Source organism: Phacochoerus africanus, chromosome 2 (assembly GCF_016906955.1).
Source record: "Phacochoerus africanus isolate WHEZ1 chromosome 2, ROS_Pafr_v1, whole genome shotgun sequence".
NCBI lineage: Eukaryota > Metazoa > Chordata > Mammalia > Artiodactyla > Suidae > Phacochoerus > Phacochoerus africanus.
In genome coordinates, this window is record NC_062545.1 from 248,810,548 (window position 1) to 248,832,558 (window position 22,011).

At 36.1% G+C, this 22,011-nt stretch overlaps 2 protein-coding genes across 6 annotated transcripts in view; both read left to right on the top strand.

The window, feature by feature from the left end:
• Positions 1–16,772, top strand: part of FSD1L (fibronectin type III and SPRY domain containing 1 like) — an 80,933-nt gene extending 64,161 nt beyond the window's left edge. Inside the window, exons 9-15 of one of the 3 annotated variants that reach the window (XR_007133275.1) lie at positions 68–197; positions 833–865; positions 3,840–3,940; positions 4,401–4,652; positions 6,183–6,271; positions 11,457–12,373; positions 14,207–16,772. Coding sequence is in view for 2 of the 3 variants with exons in the window: in XM_047768090.1 (XP_047624046.1) it covers positions 68–197; positions 833–865; positions 3,840–3,940; positions 4,401–4,652; positions 6,183–6,271; positions 11,457–11,579 (728 nt within the window). In the remaining variant the exon portion in view is untranslated. Of the gene's footprint in view, positions 1–67; positions 198–832; positions 866–3,839; positions 3,941–4,400; positions 4,653–6,182; positions 6,272–11,456 lie in introns of all 3 variants that reach the window. The other 2 variants (XM_047768090.1, XM_047768091.1) reach the window with 2 other exon arrangements.
• Positions 16,773–20,918: 4,146 nt separating this feature from the next.
• FKTN (fukutin) overlaps positions 20,919–22,011 on the top strand; it is a 63,197-nt gene continuing 62,104 nt past the window's right edge. For all 3 annotated transcript variants that reach the window (XM_047768092.1, XM_047768093.1, XM_047768094.1), the window contains exon 1: positions 20,919–20,960. The gene's annotated coding sequence lies outside the window, so the exon portion shown is untranslated. The remainder of the gene's footprint in view (positions 20,961–22,011) is intronic.

Sequence of the window (22,011 nt, forward strand, 5' to 3'; positions counted from 1 at the left end):
ATGATAGTTGTGCTTCCGAAACTAGAGATAGGCTACATTAAAAAAATCGAAATATTGTTTTGGTTAGCACTGAACTTCAGTTTGGATAACTCTTCATCCCATTTGAACCTGAGAGTAGAAGATACCTGTGTAGAGTGGGATCCTACTGGTGGAAAAGGTCAAGAAAGTAAAATTAAAGGAAAAGAGAACAAGGGCAGGTAAGCTCATTTATTAAATCTACAATATGGTAAGATGCTTGTACATTGATTTTTTACTTGACAGTAACTTAAAATGAAATTCTGACTCTGTTGTGAAATGTTAGTAACACCAAAGTGAAGAATGTAATATTGTTTGTAAATACTTGAATTTATCATTAACATTTTTCATTACTTTTTCTGTTTTTTTTTCCTAATCCTCTTCTTACTTATACCTTTTATTTCAGTATTCTATTTCTTTAGTGTTAACATCTACAGTAATTTGAACTGACTAGAGAGAACTACCTAGCATAGTTTCTGAATTTTAGACTTATAGATCATCTATGTTACCTGAAGATCTGCACTGACAACTTTTACCATGTACAACCCCAGTGTCTGGCCCCTGATCAGCAACCTTATGAACCAAAGAGGCAGGCTTGGAACCTTTTGTTATTGTCAGACTTGTTTAGGTAATCTCAAAGATTGGAGGCTTCTTTTAACAGAGAGAAATTTTGCTCAAACTGAAGGTATTATCACTGTGAGTTAAACGGTAAATCAAAATAAATTTTCTTAGCAGGCTTTTGATCTAATTTTATTGTAAGCTGTTAAAGTTACGTTGTAAAGCAGTCTCTTAACAGTTGCCTATTTTTATCTGACAGTGTCCATGTTACTTCACTGAAGAAACATACAAGGTGATGATCTATGTCTGTCTAGTTCTAGGACTTAGTATATCTAGCTTGGCTAAATAACTTAAATTTTTCTTTAACCAATAAGCAGAAGCCATTGCAGCAGCCTTCATAAGCTAAAATATTGCTCTGTGTAGACTGTCTGTATTGGTGGCTTATGTTTTGAATTTACAGCATTATAATGTGCTGCATATTATTTGGATTATATTGTATATGATAACAAAACAATAAGCTCTGCTTTAAAGTCTTTCTTATTTTCCTTTATCTTATTTTTTTCTGCATTTACTCGTACCTGGCATCTTTCTTGTTGTGCTGTATTCAATATATCTAACATTACAGCTTTGCTTTTATATATATTTGACGTGAGGCAGGTTTGAAGTGTTCTGTTTTATTGATAATAACTTGGTTACAAAAGCGTCAAGGATAAAAAATAAAGGTCATTACTGAAATTATTAGGACACTGCCAGAAAGATGAATCACTTCAAATTGCACAAGTACTAATGTGAGAATTTGAAGTTACCACACATATCTTTCCCAGAAACCAGGATGTGTTCTCTTTTTAAAATTACCTTCTTCTCTTTTTTCTTTATTTGCTCATTAATGGTGAAAGTGACTTCATAATTAGCATATTATAAATTGTAAAATGTTGCTGGATTTAATAGGGTCAGAAAAATTTCATTTGATCACTTGGAGACTTTTAGACTACTTACATTTAGCATTTCATCATATTATTTCTTTTTCATTCTTCCCTCCTTTTAAGACTATTTTGTATGTAGGTTGCTTTTGGAATGTTATATACATTTATTCTTTCCATAACTATTTGTTCATTGTAGGATATCAGCTGGATGTTGTGGGGTTTTTAGGGATAAACACTGTCCCTGCCTTCAAGGAATTTGTTGTAACTTATGTAGATGAGATACATATTTATACATAAATAACAATAACAAAAGATGGAGATTATGTGTAATAGTAAGTGTGAATCAGGGAGTTTAGAGGAAGAAAGATTTTCTGAGCTTTGATGTCAAAGTGGTCAATCAGGACAGTGAGTAACTGAAAGTAACAACCAAGACTGTTCATTTGCTGTGATAGTATAAACAAGAGGCATGAAGGAAGGGGTGCTGGCTCCCCCAGTGTTCCATTTTTCACAACAGAACGGCACAGAGTGAGTCAGGTAAGTCAGAGCAGACGGCAGATGATGAATATCTGAGGATCATTTCATTGTGCAGGAAGTCCCAAGCTAAAGATTCTTCCGTTGTTTTAGAGGCCTGAGGCCAAGAAAACGGGAGAAGAAAGGTTAGGAGTAAGAAAGTATCTGGACAGAGTGCAGAAAAGTGTCTTTAGACTCTTTCCCTACCCTTGCCCCCTTTAAGGAGGTCTCTGAAGAGGCAGCTGGAAAAGGCCTTAGCTGAGAGCCCCCTCTCATAAGGAGGCTTCTGAATAGAGGTGCCTAATCTAGGAATGCACATATGCATATGAGCATGGGGTTATAGGAGGGATTGCAAATCCCTCCCAAAACTACTGGTGAACTAGCTCTGCACCAAGTCTGGTGTAGAGAGGGTAAGCATTTATAATTGCTTCTGGTTTGCATGAAAGATCATACATAGGATTTTGGCCTGGAGCTGGACTCCTCAGGAAAATTATTTAGCCTGGTAGGATCTGGGAGACCTTCATTAGTGGAGTGGTATTTAGACTGGTTCTCAAGTAAGTGAAAGAATGTATAGCATTTGGACTTGCAGCTAGAGAGAGAGCAACAAAAGGAAAAGGCACTGAAGCAGATTGCCTGAGTTTAAGGAACACTTGAGCAGCTGCATTTAGTTGGATAGTGCTCCTCAGAAGTGAGAAGGTTGGAAAAGCAGAGCGGGACCAAGTCAAGAATCTGAAATGCCAAGCTAAGTCATTTGTAGGCAGTAAGGAGTGCTTGAAGATTTTAAAGTAGGAGAATCAGAGTTAGGTTTATCTCTTACCAGTGAACAAATGAATTTTGGGTAGCAAAAAGACATCATCTGGGAAGCTGGTAAAACAATCCAGAGTAGCGGTAACAGAGAGCCTTAATGCAGACAGTTGAGAAACCAAGGTGCCTTTACAGGGGGTAGGGTTCCATAAGACAATAATAGCTGTTGTACTTCTTTCAAAAATGTGCTTAGGATTGGAAGTCTAGAATGCTGCCATGGGAGAGAGTTCTCCTTATTTAACTTTTCTCCGAAATTTAAGCTGCCATTCTCAATAGTTATGTCTGTTTTTCTTTCCACCATGCTTTCCCTTTATTTCTTTACTACTGGTAAGTTATAATTTTTTTGTTTTATGAAGACAGTGATTCAGTATAATTGAAATATTATTTTTTAAACATCTTTGGAATTTGATCTGTTTTGAGTTTGGGGGAGTTAATGAAAGGCCTACTACTGCCCAGTTTACCATCTCATATAATTTGATAAAGGGACATCAGATTGGATCTTGTCCACTTTAGAAGAAGAAATGCTTTATAATACTTAATATTATCCTGTGCATGGATTTGGGTAATTGCTGTTTTTCTTTTTAAAAAGAAAAAACAGAACGAAAATATATATGGCTTATTTTAAAAGTTAGTTTTGATTATAATAAATCTCTTTTAGCCTTTGCTTTTTATTTAACTGCAAGAAATATAAGCTATAATGCATTATATTTCTTGAGTTCTTCCCCCCCTTTTTTTTCCTTTTTGTCTTGTCTCATTTTGGCATTGTTTCATATTTCAACTGTGTTCTTTGTCTAAGCCTTGCTCAGTCTGCATGATATTAGTGTTTTCAGCCTGCTTTATATTGATGACTTCTTATATTTAAGTGTTATAATTGAAAACTATTTAATAATAATTGAGATAAAATTAAAAATTGCTATGTGTGCAGAATTAGAAATCTTCTCCAAGGTTCCTTTTGTGATTTGTGGTTTTAGTTTATGAAACATGTGCAACATAGAATATTTTTTTTTCTTTTTGTTCCTGTTTATATAGAAGTGGTACACCATCTCCTAAACGGACATCCATAGGCTCCAGGCCACCAGCAGTAAGAGGCAGCAGAGATCGTTTTACTGGGGAGTCATACACAGTGCTGGGTAGGATAAATGTAATAGTTCTTCATTATCTCAGATTTGAAGGCATTGCAGTCACACAGGTGGACTTTCCACTCAGAGGTGGAGTGGCTGCCTGTGTATTGAATGACTCTTTGCCAGTTTCTCCCTCTCAGAGCCTAGTTACTTTGGCATGTTTTTAAGTTGTCTTATTATTGATATGTTTTAAATTCTACTTCAGTTAACATAGTGCTCCACATTTATAACTCTTTAGGGGATAATAAGGAAGAAAAGTTCTGAAGCCTTTTATATTGAAAAAAGTTAGTAGTAAATATATAAGTAATTATAGCAGATATTCTGCATTTAGTGTCTCTCATTATTAGTGTCTCATGATTATTCTCCTGAATGAGATTTTTGTGCATTTTGTGGGATTGAGACATAGGTAAAACTCTGTAACTCATTAGGAAGAGATAGGAATCAAGTTTACCTTTCTGATCTTTTATAGGAGACACTGCTATTGAAAGCGGACAACATTATTGGGAGGTCAAGGCCCAGAAGGACTGTAAATCCTACAGTGTGGGAGTAGCATACAAGACTTTGGGAAAATTTGACCAGTTAGGAAAAACAAACACTAGTTGGTGTATCCATGTCAACAACTGGCTACAAAACACGTTTGCAGCAAAGCATAATAATAAAGTCAAAGCCTTGGATGTTACTGTTCCTGAAAAAATAGGTGTATTTTGTGATTTTGATGGGGGTAAGTTTACTGATTTTCTCATAAGTCATTTCATCATAGTTGCTTGTATTTCAGTACTTTTCATTAGTAATCATCTATGCAGAATTTTCATTGGTATTGTGGTAAGGATGTTTTTACCTACCCAAGCATAATTTCAGTTCTGTAGTTGACTGGAAGGGCATGCGATGTCTGCCTTCAGGCCTACAAAAATACTCATCTATAATATACAAACTAAGGCTGAAAAAAAGATTTTTCTAATTTTAGTCTTTAGCATTAAAATTTCTCCTACTGTCCCTTACCTTATTTTTAATTACATGTCAAGAGTGGTAGAGTCAGATATTTTTAGTTGAAATAGACCTTAGAAATTACCCAATCCATTTGCCTCACAGTATCAAATCCTTTTTGCATCATCTCTGCAAATAGTACCTGTGTCTATAATTTTCTGTGTGATTGTGTTAGAAGGCAGCATGTTTTATTATAACACTTAGTTGAAAGTTTTTTTTCTTAATACAACTCATTTTATCTCCCAATAACTTCTGAGACTGTTGCTCTTAAATTTTGTCATTTGAAGAAACAATCGTTTCCTAATTCATATTTACATGATTCTTATTTGTTTAAAAACTATTAACATTGCTTCTATTGCTCTGTTTTTTCCAGACTCTACATTTTCTGTACCATTAGCTGTTCCTTTTATAATTTAATTTTTCAAACTAATATAATCTCCTAAGGTTATGTACTATGTCTGTATTTTAAAGATTAGTTCTCAGAGTAGAATGTACAACTTCTGACCATTATAGGTTAGTGATTTGACAGCCTATTTTCTAGTAATATGACATAACGACACTGTAGATCGATATTAAGCTTGTAACCACCTAATCCATTAGATCTTTTTCCATGGAGGTCTGTTAGATTTTCTTTTTTCTCTGATATTAGGCAGTGTAAGAGGTTTTTTTTGTTGTTTATAACTCAAATGAGAAATGTATTTGTCCTTAAGTTTCATCTTAATAGATTTGGCCAAACTTTCCTTCCTGTTAAGATCATTTAAAAAGTAACTTGGTTTTTATATTTTGCAAAATTTCTTTAAGCTTTTTGAGTTGTGTTATTTGATAAGTATCTTCTCTGTTGTCATCTAAATACTTACAAAAGTTTTGAAGATGATGTACTATTGAAGTAGGGAACAAAAATAATTTCCTAGATTCCTCTCTCCAAGTTAACACTTAAAGCTAATGAAACCAAATTTTATCATTTTAAGAAATATTGTGTCCAGGTTATTCCATGAGGTATCAACCTAGTTACTCAAATAAAAAAGGAAAATTGATTTTAGTGGTGACTTCAGTTTTACTGCATTCTTTTTTATTTACTAGCTTTGAATCAGATAAGTAACTTTCTTTAGGATAAATAGTAAATTTATTGGCATACACAGCAGCAAAAAAATTAATGCCAAAATTTCATTTGGTTTTTACTTTTATGGATGATTGTATGTTAGACCTAATTTGATATTATAATTTTTTTCAATAATAAATCAGGCTTTTTTTTTCTCCTTCCTTTTAGGTCAACTTTCTTTCTATGATGCTAACTCAAAACAGTTGTTGTATTCCTTTAAGACAAAATTTACTCAGCCAATACTACCTGGTTTCATGGTTAGTACCTAATTTATATTTTATTTGGCTTGGCAGTTTTTAAGAACAATCTATGCTGTATGTTTGGGGAAGCATGATACCTTATTTTTCTTATATTCCTCTCCCTTTCCCCAGTTCACCTCTCCCAAATCTGTGATTATCTATATATTTTTGGTATATTTTATTTAAGTAGGAATTAAAGTCTGCAAATCATAAGCAGGTAGTTTGATCAGCCTTCATAGGATTGCAGTCATTTTTATAACCAGCATCTAGATCAAGTAATGGAGTGTTGTGCCCATTTCTAGCTCCTAATAGCCTTCCTCCAAAGTGGTTATTATCTTGAGTTTTGTTTAGTTTTTTTGGCCATGCCTGTGCAGTGTGTGGAAACTCCTGGGCCAGGGAAAGAGCCTGTGCCACAGTAGTGGCTAAGCTGCTCAATGACAGTGTGGGATCCTTAACCTGCTGCACAACAGGAGGACTTCATTATCTTGAGTTTTAATACCATAAAATATTTGCCTCCTTTTCATCTTTGTAAGAATATAATCATATAGTATCTTTTGGGCTCAACATTATTATGTTTGTGAGATTTATCCATGTTTTTTCTATGTAGTAGTGGTTTATTCATGTAGTTTTCTATTATTTGTATAAGTATTATTTTCCATTATGTAACTAAAATTTATTAACCCATTCTAATTTACTCGGATACTTGGGTGGATTCCCACTGGGGACATTTACAAATAGGACTTCTCTAAATGTTCTCATTAATATCTTTTAGTAAATATATGTATATATTTCCATTGGGCATATAATTAGGATTGGGGTTGCTAGATCATGTGGCATGTGTGTAGTCAACTGAAGTAGAGTTTTGGTTATACCAAAGATGTTGATTATACCAGTTTCCCACCAGCAGTATATAGTGTATGAGAGTTTGAATTCCTCCACATCTTTTTTGTTTGTTTGTTTTTGGCTGTGTCTGCAGCATGTGGATGTTCCCAAGCCAGGGACTGAACCTGTGCTGCAACAGTGACCCAAGCCACTGCATGGACAACACTGGATCAACCTGCTGTGCCAAACTCCCAAAATACAGTACTTTTTTTTTTTTTTTCCCCCTGAGCCAGTCTTATCTACTTTATTTATTTCTTTTTTCTTTTCTTTTTTTTTTTTTATTTTCCCACTGTACAGCAAGGGGGTCAGGTTATCCTTACATGTATACATTACAATTACATTTTTTCCCCCCAAAATACAGTACTTTTAAATATCACAACTGATAATGATTATTTACCCTAGATACCCTAAAATCTTTTAAATCTAAAACAATGCTAATAACCAAGACTCCTGATTTTTTTCATTAAAAAGTAAACGTGATTAGTGAATGAAGTTATTGTTCATAGAAAAATACTTAGGGATATTGGAGAGGTTTTTTGTTTGTTTTTGTTTTGTTTTTTTGCCATGTACCTCTGCATATGATTTATTTTTGGCTTTTTTTCTAAATTGGTCAGTCAAGGACAATATTTTTACTATGTGGGATTCGTTATTTTCTTTCCCTTAAGTCTTAGATATCCTTTTTAAAAGGGTAGGATTCATGTTTGAGTCTATTTAAGGAAGACATGTAGTAAGTTTATTGTTTTTTCATTCCAAATGGTGAAACTATAATTACATTAGTGAATGTCATAAGAAGCTTTAGGAAATGTTTTTTCCAAATGGTTAAATTTGTCTTTTTTTCTTTCATAGAAGGCTTGCTTTTATTATTTTTATTAGGTATTTAAGTAAATGACTTAAGTTTTTTGGTACAAGATTAATTTTCTTTAAAAGTAATGTTTACTGAAGTGTATGTAATTTACAGTATGTACAGTTCTGTGGGATTTGACAAATGCATACAAATTTATAGCCACCACCATAATCAAGACAGAACGTCTTCATCACCCTAGAAAATTCCTTCATGCTGCTTTGTAGTAGACCTCATCCAGCCCTGGCAATCACCAACTAGGTTTTAGTCCCTGTAGTTTTTGCCTTTTTCAGAATATCATAGAAAAAGAATTTTATGGTATATAGGTTTTTGATTCTGTAGCATAACATATTTGAAATTCATCTGTGTTGTATTTGTTTTTGTCTTTTGTCTTTTTTTGTTGTTGTTGTTGCTATTTCTTGGGCCGCTCCTGCGGCATATGGAGGTTCCCAGGCTAGGGGTCGAATTGGAGCTGTAGCCGCCAGCCTATGCCAGAGCCACAGCAACGCAGGATCCGAGCCGCGTCTGCAACCTACACCACAGCTCACGGCAACACCGGATCGTTAACCCACTGAGCAAGGGCAGGGACGGAACCCGCAACCTTATGGTTCCTAGTCGGATTTGTTAACCACTGCGCCACGACGGGAACTCCCTGTGTTGTATTTGTTGGTAGTTCTTTTTGTTGGGTAGTGTTCTATATGTGTTTGTACCACATATTATTATTCATCCTTTCACCAGTTGAAGGACATCTGACTTCTTTCCATTCTTTTTGGCAGTTGTGAATAAAGGTACTATAAACATTTGCATATGGATTTTTGTGTGAATATTTGTCTTTATTTCTCTTGGGTAAATACTTAGGAGTGAGTCTGCTAAATCACATTCAAAGTGTATGTTTAACTTTATAAGAAGCTATACCACTTTTGCATTCCTACCATCAGTACATTAGAGTACCAAATCCTTGCCATTATTTGATATTGTCAGATTTTTTTTGCTGTTGTTAAGCCATTTTAGTAGGTATGAAATGGCATTTCATTGTGATTTTTAATTTGTATTCTCCTAAAGACAGATAATGTTGAGCATTTTTTAATGTGCTTATTTTCTGTTTGTATAATTTCTTTGGTGAAGTATCAAAATCTTTGGCTCATTTTTTAAAAGTTGGGAGAGTTCCCGCTGTGGTACAATGAATAGGTTAAGAATCCAACTGCAGTGGCTCAGGTCACTGCAGAGGCATGGGTTCAATCCCCAGTCCAGTGCAGTGGGTTAAAGGATCTGGCATTGCCACAGCTGGGACATAAGTTGCAGCTGTGGCTTGGATTCAGTCCCTGGCCCAGGAACTTCCACATGCTGCGAGTGCAGCCATTTAAAAAGAAAAAATTGGTGGAGTTTCTGTTGTGGCTCAGCACGTTATGAACTCAAGTAGTATCCATGAAGATTCGAGTTTGATCCCTGGCCTTGCTTAGTGGGTTAAGGATCCTGCATTGCCATGAGCTGTGGTATATAGGTCGCAGAAGTGGCTCAGATCCCATGTGGCTGTGGCTGCAGCTGCAGCTCCTGCTTGACCCCTAAGCCTGGGAACTTCCATATGCCACAGGTGCGACCCTAAAAAAAAAAAGTTAGTTTTCTTATTAGTTTTAAGATGTCTGTATTCTGGATATGAGTCCTTTATCAGATAAATGTTTTGCAATATTTTCTCTCAAAGAGAAGTTTTTCATTTTGATGAAGTCTAGTTTATCAGGGTTTTTTTTCTTTTATGGATCATGCTTTGCTCAAGATCACAATATTTTCTTTTGTTTTCTTGTAGTTTTATAATTTTAGGTTTTACTTTTAGATCTGGGATCCGTTTTGAGTTAATTTTTATATATGGTACAGAGTATGGTTTCAGATCTGGTTTTCTGCATGTGCATGTCCACGTGTTCCTGTGCCACTTCTTGAAAAAAACTAACCTTTCTCCATTGATTTGCCCTTCTACCTTGTACTAGATATTTTGAGTAGTTTTGTAAATCACTTAAATAATTTCAAGTAAAATAATAGTTTCATAATCAGACAATTGCTTTTTTTTGCTTGTTTGCTTTTTTAGGGCCACACCCATGGCATATGGAGGTTCCCAGGCTAGGGGTCCAGTCGGAGCTACAGCTGCCAGCCTATGCCACAGCTGCAGCAGCACCAGATCGTAGCCCCATCTGTGACTTACACCACAGGTCATGGCAGCGGATCCTTAACCCACTGATTGAGGCCAGGGATTGAACCTACAGCCTCATGGTGCCTAGTCAGATTTCTTTCTGCTGCGCCACAACAGGAACTTCTGCTTTTGTATTTTAAGACCTATCATTACTGAACCTTCTAGTTTTAAATTTTTAGAATGTTAATTACATAGTTATAAATTTCACAGGTCATATACTTTCTAACTATCCTGTAGTTACTTAAATAAATATTGAATACTTTGGGATATAGTTAAAGGTGGGGATACATAAACAATTTCTAGAATCTCCCTTGCTCTAAGCTTGTGTCTGCCACACAAATGGCAATTGATGAATAGTTTAAATGACTCATATTTTCATATTTTCTCTTGACTCCATTCCAAATCAGTTGTTTACTGAATGATAGCTGCTCTGTTTACAAGTGGAGCAGTTTTACCTTTCATAAACTCATTCACATTTACAATATGGCAAATGTATCTGGATACTGCAGTTTGCATTTTTCTCAGCTGACCTTAAAGAGTTATAAAAGGGTTCTTATTGTTAACAAGTTAGGAGAAACTGATGGAATTACTGTGTTAACAGAGGGGTGTTAAATTCTGATAGTCTCAGGCCACGCCTCATTATCAAAATCTAAAGCTGTAATTGGGATAAGAAAATTGACTCTGTCTACTGGTCTTGGTTGTGAACCTTAGCACCAGTAATGACAGTATCTTTTGCTTAGATGAATCCAATTTAATCTCTGAGTTTCCCCCAGCCCTTGGTTCCCTCTCTCTTTTTTTTTTTTGTCTTTTTGCTATTTCTTGGGCTGCTCCTGCGGCACATGGAGGTTCCCAGGCTAGGGGTCAAATTGGAGCTGTAGCCGCCGGCCTATGCCAGAGCCACAGCAACTCGGGATCCAAGCCACGTCTGCAACCTACACCACAGCTCACGGCAACACCGGGTCCTCAACCCACTGAGCAAGGCCAGGGATCGAACCTGTAACCTCATGGTTCCTAGTCGGATTCGTTAACCACTGCGCCATGACAGGAACTCCAGTTCCCTCTCTTGTGTGCAGCCCCAGTAGGTTCTGCTATCATAAAGACTTCATTTGGCCATTGTGGTTCTAGAAAACTCTTTGAGTTAGCCTTTCCATTTCTCTCAGATCACACATGAAGGTTATTAATTTGAAATAAGATGATGTTCACATATGTGGCATTTTGCCTTTCAAATGGAAATTTAAGGATCTTTTAAGTTTTAATTTGATTTGAAATCTGACGAAAGCTTTGTTTTTATCCTTTCTTAGGTTTGGTGTGGTGGACTTTCTTTGAATACTGGAATGCAGGTTCCAAGTGCTGTGAGAACACTTCAGAAAAGTGAAAATGGAATGACTGGTTCAGCTAGCAGCCTAAACAATATTACTCAGTAATGCCTACTCAGAAAATGTTTACCTCCCCCACCCCCATCCTTTTTGATTGGGTGGCCTTTTCTGTGCAGTTACTAATCACAGAAATTTATGAGTGGTGGAAATCAGGTCTGCTACATTCTGCTTTAAGGCTTGGAATCTGTTAGCATTAAGCATCTAGTACAAAGCATTCACAGGAATCTACTGTGCAGTATCAGAGAAGCAGGCAGACATCGAGCAAGAAACTGATGTTTTGAAGAGTAAATGGGCAGTGTTTAAGTAGCTACATAGAACTCATTTTTGTCTTTCTTGTATTACTTTGGCTCTTCTAATATGTTTAGTTACATATTGTAGCCCTAGGGCCTGAGGGAAAAGCATTTAAATCTTGTCTTTTTTCTTCTATACTTTCTGTTTTTTTTAATGTCATCACTACCTATTTATTTTGGTTCTTACACTGAAGCTTTAGAAATATACAGTCCTCTATGGTTTTCTAAAACTTTAAATAATTAGCTGGGGATGCTAGAAAAGTTTTTTTTTACAATAGTTTATTTTCCTCCTTTTATAAATACATTGAAGTTTGCTAAATTATCCTCTTTTATTTATTTACTAGATTGTGTATCATTTTCTCTTTTCCATATACTGTGATATTTCTCTTACGGTTATCTTTAAAAAGAGTGGATAGGAAGAGTTTCTAGACAGCTTAAAATCACCCAAATTTCAGTTTTTTACCTGTTGCTCTTAACAGCGGCAAAGGGATATCCTTTCTGTTACCCTGTTGAATTAGACTTCCTTTCATTCCATCATTTTGGATGATGGGGGTAAGATTTTTTAGAGCCTTATATTTTCTGTTTTGTTATGTAGTTTAATACTACCTTTAATAGTTATCTTTGGTAAAATTTCCACTTGAGTTTGGTAATAATTGATGATAATTATACTGATTTTTAACATTTCTATTAAGACGAAAGTTTATGAAAGCTATATAGAAAGAAAAAAAAAAAAGCTGTCTACTCAAGTTTTACCCAAGAGGAATAGGTTACAAAAGGAGGTGCCTAAAACTATACTTTATATCTGCTTTTTAATGTTTAAACAAGTGTTTTGAAAAAAGCTACGTATCTACGTACTTGCAAGGCATGTGAGTTTTTCAAACATAAGTATTCTAAGGTTATTTTTCTGTCAGTCTTTTTGCTGCAGTCATTTGCTTTCTAAACGGTTTTAATTCTTCCAAAAATTAATATAATCATTACCAAATTTAAGGAAAATGTGGTAAACAGTGAGTAACCACCATGGTTATTGAGCAGAGCATATATACTGTTTAAAAGTTAATGAAAATTTGTAACAAGTCCTTTGAGCCAAATTGAAAGTTGTAATTACAGTATTTCTTTGAGCATTTAAATTTTTTAAAAATCAACTATGTTCATTTTCCTTGAGCATTTTAATGAGGTCTGGATTTGTATATTCCTTAATTTTTGAAACTTTACTTTCTCATGATGACTTTGTTTCATTCACATTTTAAGTGTATTATGTTATCACAGCCTTCCCCTTAGAAGTGACTGTTGCTTATATTTGAGTTGCTTTTTCTAGAAAGGCTTGGAATGGGAACAGTTCATTCTCTCTTAAAGTTTCTTGCTTACTGATAGGTTGTTTTGTTCATTGTAAAACAAATCTAAATGAGGAATTTTATTTGAATTGGGTATTTTTCCAGAGCATATTCATATCTATGTGATTGTCTGATGGTGGATTTTAAAGACTATATGGCAGTTTAGAGAATGGCATATAGTCATTTGATTCTCCAGGTAAATAAAATCTGGGTTTTGTTTCTCCTAGAGATTTTGAAAGTAATTTTTGGATGTCCTAATGCCTACAGCAGGGTTGTCCAGGATCTAAGGAAATAGGAAGTTATTTTCTTTCACAGAGTTAAACCTGAAAGCAGTAAATAATTTAGTGGTGGAGCTGCTTTATATGAACAGTTATGTATATTTTAGCAAAAGTAACACAGAAAAAGCCAAAAGTTCTTGTATAAAATTTTAACTATTATGTCTTACATAATTGTACCTTCTCTTTAATTCAGTGCCTTCTTCCTCTAAGCATGGTCTTGCTCCATGCCCCATGCAGTGTCAACTGATATTTAAGTCAGAGATCATTATGTTATACTGGTGAGGGGCTTCTTTGCAGAGGCATGGGGGAAAGGAAAATACTAATCAGGGGCTGGAGAAGTGCACATGAGTCTTCCTGTGCTCATATCATCATTTGAAACTCTTCATATAAAATTTTAAAATAGTCAATTGGAAAATCCATTTGAAGTTCACCATAAAAATCTGAAGAATCTGAAGTTTTCCTCTTACTGTACTTCTTAAAGGTCTCTGAAAAAAACCCAAAATGTGTGTGGGTTTTAGCCTAGTTGTTTTAAGTTTATTTGTGTTATGCTCAATTAGAGGCAGTTTGCCACCCTGACTTTCAAACTAGAAAATAACCAACTGTAGTGCCTATTTACATAGTCTTGAATTAAGGTAACTATTAACTTGACACATAATATACAACATTCTCATTGACATCTGAATTAAAAAGTACTGAGTTTTTTGCTCAATACATTGTGGAAAGTTAGTATACCCTTTGAAATATTTTCTTTCTTTTTTTACTCTTCATTTTGACAGGTCAAACATGACTGCTTTCTGTAGAAGAAATGCATGAGAGATTGACAGTAATGGATGTATCACAGGTGTAAGAAAATTGTTTTATAAAAACATACATGTAGTATTGCATTTCTCTTTTAGTAGTTGAATCCCAAACCAGTTTTAATAAACTGGATAAAGAAATGAAGGAATTGCCTTAAGCACTTTAGAAAAAAGAATTTTTTAATAATTCATTTTGACTCCTTGGACTGACTGTGTCACATACGTCTTTAACTTTTCATATATATGTATATACCAAGCATTTACTGATTTGCACACAAATTTAATATACAGTAATTCTTTCAATGTTCCAGGTGTAGGCAAACAAGTTGAAAGTGTTAAAAGTGTGCCTGTCTTTACATGTGTTTAATTGGTGGCATCTTACCATTTTGACAAACCATGAACTGCTGCTGTACAGCTAGACTTGACTTTGTCCTGCAGTCATTTCCTCCATGTTATCATCTAGAGACATACTGGCTTGTGTTTTTGTTTTTGCCCATATATGAAAAAGTATGCACAGTATCATGTATAATTTGAAATTTTTATACTGATCCTTGATAGTATAAAGAATAAAATAATGTGTAATGAAATGTGTTAATTAGGCTAAGATACTCTTATTTCATGACTTACCTAGGATGGCTTAGTTTTCCTATGTATACTTTTTCCATAAAATTATTAAATTACTTTATAGTTTCTTTTGGAAACATGGAAAAAAATTGGAAAAGGATATATATGAAAAGCGATTGTTTCAGAGTATTAATTTTAGGAGAGTATGGGATTCCAGGCTAAGTAAATCAAGGACTATATTTAAAAATAATCATGATAATTCTTTTTAAAAAATCCATTATTTGTAACATCAGTGTTCACTCATTGTCTAATTCATACAACAAATATTTAAGTGTCTGGGATATGGCAGCCATACTTTGTATTTTTAAAATTAGTGAAGTTTCATTTAATGTGTGTATAATAGTTTTGCTGCTTTTGAGTGGTATGACAAAGTTTACATCTTAAAAACAATGTTTTTGCTAATAAAAAGTAAATTTATTAAGAGTTTGTGAAAAAGTTCAGATTAACTGCACATAAAATGGGTCTGGAAAAGTTTCTTCCTTGATTTTATTTTTACACTGGATATATTCTTTTAGGGAAGTGTGTGGTCAGCGCATATTTACTCAGCATCGAAATAACCATAAAGTTATCTGTTACTTTTTAATTTACACTTGATAATGCCAGTACTGGAGCATTTATAAGAGATCATGAATGTTTCCTTAATCACTGCAGAAAATTACCTCATATTCAGTATCGTTTTAATTTTGTGTATATCTTACCATATTCACTTATGCAAATATTTGTGATCCTTTCACATATGATAGCTTTGTTAACCTGGAATATTTGATTAGTGTAAATACTTCAAGCTTTTTGAGTAATTGCGATGTTAAATGGATTACATTTGGTATATGTATGCCATATGAAGGTTAGTATTGGCTTATAAATAAATTCCAGAGATTGCCATAGTACTTTGCTCCTCAGACTACCCACTTATTAAGTTAAAACAGTATTTGTTACTTCTCGGTCAGTGTAAGGTACTGACTTTTGATTTGTAATCATTTGAGTTATGTTCATTTTAATTGATATGTTTTCTTATGGTACTCATTCACTATAAGTTGGTCCTTGGAAATGGACATGTAGAGGATGTCACTGTATGTAAGACAGCAGGTTGGTGAATGTGTTTGCTTTGGCTTGGAGTTTCTTGAGTTGGAGCCAGTTTAAATTATGTCAAATTGCAAGTGATTAGTAAAACGGCATTTTTATTAATATTGGGACTTTTTCTTTTTTTTTTGCCACACCCAGGGCATATGGAAGTTCCTGGGCCAGGGATCAAACCCTCGCCACAGCTGTGACCCGAGCTACAGTAGTAACAACACTGGATCATTAACCCACTAGACCACTAGGGAACTCCAGTATTGGGACTTTTTTAGAGCGCCTAAGGGCTATGAGAATTTTTTTTAAACATTTCCAATATCTCTAAGGTACCAAAGCCTTGAGTCTAACTTACCTTTTAAGAGAGACTCTTTAAAGTCAGATTTATAACCAATTTATACATAAGGTGTATAATAACTAAAGTTTTGGAGTAATATGTATTAAAAACCACTAGTCTTTAAACTCTGGATATAAGAAAAATATTTTGGCTTAATTTCTTTTCAAGTATATAAAATTAATCACATTAGCTCTACTATATACTAGATCTGTGATCTCTACAGAAATCATTTTTCATCTTTGGGCTTCTATTGCCTTATATAAAATAATTGTAACTTGTTCAGTCTATCTCGCAGGCTTGTTGTGAGGAAAAAATGGAGTATGTGAAATTGCTTCAACAACAGTAAAATGCTTTGTAAATATAAGGTATTACTTTCAGTTAATAATGGGTTTAAGTGTTTGGATACTTTTACATGCAATTTACTTTGATAAAGCATGTGCTTAAAGTGGTATCACCAGGACATCGAACATGATTTTTTTAAAAACCTGATTAAAATACCTTTTAACATTTTTAGTTTCTGCATGACTTGTGGCCTTTTTATATTTTCTCATTAAGGCTGTTACTCTGTATCAAGCCTTCTAGAATGGTAAAATTTATCCCACAACATTGTGGCAGAGTAGAATATCAGCATAAATAAATGATTTAAACTATGTTTCCATCCAGGCTTTTGCACTTTCAATTTATGATTGCTCAGTGCCACATACTAAGACTGAATTTGGCCTAAACAGTTCTTTCAAAAACAAGTTTTGGAAAGGTTCAGCAGTTTTTTATCATTGGATATGGTGTCTGTGACCACTTAAAACATTTGACAACTTTAGTTGCATGGCATTTTTAAAAAATATGGTGAGGCATTTCAAAACCTTGTTAACCTGAATATCATTTAGCATTTCTCCTAACATAGCTTGTTTTGCTTTAAATTGGATTAAATGGTTTACAAGTTATCCCAACCCATAGATTTAGTATTCCTATCATTTGGGCATGGTTTTGCTATGCAGTTATGATAATAAAAATCCTAATTCCTCAGGTTTAACCTTTAAGTTAAGGATGAAGAACATTGTTAATGAACTACTTATAATGTACTAAGTGCTGCAAACTAGTGTTTTATAATAAGCATTTTGCCTCATTTTCCTTGGAAACAGGACAAAGCTTTTAAAATAGAGTATTCAAAGTGGAGTGACTTGTATGTTGAAATGATTGTATGTTCTGTATAGAATGTCAGAGTTAAGTTCTTATAAAAGCACCTGGAATATCTCATCTAAAAATTAAACTTTTTTTCCTGTTTCCCTTTGCTTCAGTGCTTGCATTTTTATCTGCTCTCATTAATTATCTATAATGTACTGTCGAGGAGGAGAAGATAAAAAAGTCACAGTCTTTGTGCCCAAGAAGCTTTTTATTTTAGAGCAGTGCTGTTCAACAGACTTATATGCAACAACAGAAGGTTCTGTATCTGGGCTGTCCACCACAGTAGGCACCAGCAGTACGCAGCTGTTGAGCACTTTAAATGTATGTGGCTAGTTCAACTAAAGAATGAAGCTTTTTATTGTAATTTTAATGCAAAGAGCCACATCTTGTTCATAGCTACTGCTTTGTACAGCACAGCTATAGCTGGAAGATGAAACATGCTACAAGTAAAGTAGCTAATATAAATCAAGAACTTTGTTTCTGTCTTGGGAGCTTTTCACATCTTGGGTTACATTTTGGTAGATGGTAGCTAGGAGAGTCAGAACCAGAACCTAAGACTTTTTAAAATTTATAAAATCTAACTTGAAACCAATTTTGGAGAAAAAAGAAAACCAGTCAATGACCACAGGAGTCTGGAGCTCCTGTAACTAAGATCATCTTCACCAAGAGAAGAATGAAGAGATAACTGGACAGTCTTGAGTCACAGAAGAATGTGACAAGATATTGAGAAACCAGTACCTTCAGAGAGAAGGTGGAGTGTGAATGGGTGCAACATTTCCAGAGAACAATTAAGTAACTTCAAGATTTTAAATACACATAGCTTTGAAAAGTTTAACTCCATTTCTAGGTATTTCTCTTACATATAAACTCACAAATAAGCCATTACTCGTTGCAGCATTATGAGAGCAGTATACAAGCAGCCTAATTGTTAACTGAAGAATAGGCACCAGAATTCCAAAGACTCCCCTTTTCTAAGTTGTTGCACAAGTTGTTATATACCTGTCTAGATATATTCTGCATGCCCCCCATATAAATATATAGTCTGTTATGGGAATTGGCTTTCCTTAATTAGAGAGCCCTTGGCATTCCAGTCCTGCTGAGCTTGGCTGGATTTCTGGGATGAGAGCTCAGGAAATTGTGTGCATTCCACTTTTCTGCCCATGTGTTTCCCTTACTAAACCTCATTTTACATTTGTACTACATGTAACTAGTAATATGTTTATGCCCATTTTGCACAAGGTCACAGGATTAGATTGTGGTGCTTCTAGGTGAATTTAAGCAGATGATACAGAATATGCTATCATCTACCAGTTCTAAGTAATCAGCACTCTACATAAAACAGTTCATCTGCCAAGTTTATGGTTACCCTCTGTATTCCAAACTTTATTCCCTTCTTGTTCCACACCTGTTTCTTCTCAGGATTGAGGTGTATCAAAGAAAAGCGATTGTAATCAAGCAGGACCCTATGGAGCCTTCCTGGGACGGACCACCCCTTCCCCCTATGTTCTTCACTTGCTCTCTTTCATAAAAAATGCTTTAGCCTCCCAGGTCTCTCAAGAATCTCAAAAGGCTGGCTCAAGAGTTAATGATTGGGGGAGTTCCCATCGTGGCTCGGTAGTTAACGAATCCAACTAGGAACCATGAGGTTGCAGGTTGGATCCCTGGCCTTGCTCAGTGGGTTAAGGATCTGGCATTGCCGTAAGCTGTGGTGTAGGTTGCAGACGCAGCTCGGATCCCACATTGCTGTGGCTCTGGCGTAGGCCGGTGGCTACAGCTCCCATTAGACCCCCAGCCTGGGAACCTCCATATGCCGCAGGAGTGGCCCAAGAAATGGCAAAAAAAAAAAAAAAAAAAAAAAAAAGACAAAAGTGATTGGGAAAGGTGATGTAGAAACAAAGCTGTTGAGCTGGGATATCGGCAACAATTTAGACTATAAAACAGCCTACATAGAGTCAACAAATTCCCAGTTCCCTGAAAAATATAAATAAAAGTCTGACACACATTCCTAAGTTGTTTTAACAGGAAGCAGACCCCAACCAGATGAAAACAGAATAACAAGCATCTAGACTGTACACTGGTTGAAATCAAAACTGGTGATGCTGGAAACTTCACCTTGACGTCAACTAATCCAAGAACTGTGCACAAGCTGATCACATATCCTGCCCCCTCTCTCACACTGCCTTTTTAACTTTTGTCTCCTGACCTGCAGTTTGGAGACGGTCTTAGGACATTAGTCCACCATCTTCTCAGGTTGCTGGTCTCCTGAATAAAGCAACTTTTCATTTCCCACTAACGCTTGTCTCTCGAGTATTGGCCTTTCTAGTGGCAAGCAGCTGAACTTGGGTTCAGTATTGGCCTTGTCATCCGGTTACAAACAGAATAAACTTGTATGTATACAAAAAACTTATGGAAGGAAAACCAAGAAACTGATAAGGATCATAATAACCCCTGGAAAATGGGAAAGAAAAAGACTTTTCATTTTATACTTTACCCCCAAAAACCAGAGTCTAGAGTCCGTGGGTATTATTGAATACACAATAAGTGGCATTGTGCTACTTGATAGATGTATGTATCATCAAGTTGGAAACCAAGTTAGTCCACTAAAAACTCAGGGTGTAATAAAACATGTATACAACATTGTGTACTATTTTAATAAGTGAATTTTATGTATCAGTACTCTCTAGTATAATAAAAGGCTAATTTCAAAATGCAAAAAAAAAGTTTAGAAAACACTCAAATACATGAGGGGAGTCTTTTCAGTTTTCACTATGGGTTGATAATAGTAATTTTTGTAGAAAGCCTAAAATGACAGTAATTTGTTTAGTGTTTTATAGTTTACAAAATTGTCAAAATTGACTCATATCTGATTTTTAACAATACTTTGGATTACACAGTTGAAAGTTAAACAGCCAGGTCCAGAACTGATTGTGTGTACACTTCCAGACTTTAACAAGAGTATAACTGTCCCCTGGAGCTTGGATGTCTCGCAGACGCCTGAACCTCAAGAGCAATATTAACATTTCCCACGCCATTCCCCGACCTCATCTGATGGTAAGCAAAACCAGAATTCAGGGAGTTACTCTGAATCCTGCTGCAAAGCACACACTAAAAAATTATCAACTGTTTATCTGAACTTCATATTTAACTGGTGTCCTATATTTTTATCTGGCAAACTCACACGCTTTGGGAAACAGCTGGTGCCTCTCCAATCCTTGGACCACTTCTTAAAATCTCAGGACGCTTCAGTGCGTTGCTGTAGTTGTTACGTAGGCAGGACAGAAAAGGGCTTTGGCTATGTGGCTAGATCCCCAAAGCTAGAAAAGCGCCGGTGCTCAGTCAATTTCGGGCAATGAGGGAGCGTCAACAGTCGTGAACTGGACAGAGTCCGGGTGCCTGCAACGCTTCAACGTCTGCAACACCCACCAGACCGGAACGTACGACTGACTGCACTTGACGGCCCCTTTTGCAGCGGTTACTGTTAAGTGCCGTAAAGTGGGGTTGCCGCCGCTCTCGGGTGAGGTAAGGTGTAGGGAAGCTCAGTTTGGTCGCCGGGGATGGGCGGGCATCTCATGGCGAGTGTTGGTGGTGGCTCGGGGCCGGTCATTGGGCATCCCTCAGCCTTTTGGGCACCCTCCGCAGGCCCAGTCGGGTCACAGGTCGAGGCGCTAAGGGCGGGGGAGGGGGTACTCACTGAGGATTCCACGAGCAGCTGGTGGTGGACGTGCGCTCCGCGGTCTTTTCCACGCTCCTGGGCATGTTAGCCAGTATAATCCTCATTCCCTAACAGATTTGGTATTGAAGCGCAGTCGAGACTCTTAGGACCTGCGTGGGGTAGCGACGTGTGAGTAGAGTCCTGAGAGCCGTCTCGGAATTTGCGAGAGGAGCTAGGGAGAATGGGGGGCGGAGGGAGAAAGAGCGATTGCAGATTGTCAGACCAATGCTTGCATAGGTACAGAGGCTGGAGAGGGTCTATCAGATTTGAGCATCCCTGCGTATTAAGAAAATTGCCGGAGGACGAGTGCAGGGAAGGGAGGGCCGGCTATGTGTTGGGAGCTAACGTTGGATCTCAGCTGGAAAGGACCTTGAAGCCTTGTGAAGGAGTGTGGAGTGCTTCCGTAGGCAGTGGGGGAGCTGCAGCAGCTTTCTGGACAGGGGGTAATTTAACCATCCCTTTCTCTTTTTATGTATCCCCCCGGGTTCAATTTTCAGTTCAGTTGAAAGAGTATATACTGAAGCGCCCCTATTGTGTGCTTAATAATGGGTGGACGCTGCTAGCGAGGCAAAATAAAGTTTCATATGGGTTTGACATCTGCGTTTTGTTTGCATTATCGACAAATGAAATGGGATGTCGAGAAAGATATATAGATACATAGATAGATATAGAGATATGTATGTGTACCTATACACACATATACATATGTGTGTGTGTATATATATATGCGTGTGTATATGTGTGTATATATATATGCGTGTGTGTGTGTGTGTGTGTATGGGGAGCTGAGTTCAGATTTCATCACCATCACCAATTTCTTTGTTGGTGTAAAAGGAAGACTTAGATATATCAGGTCCT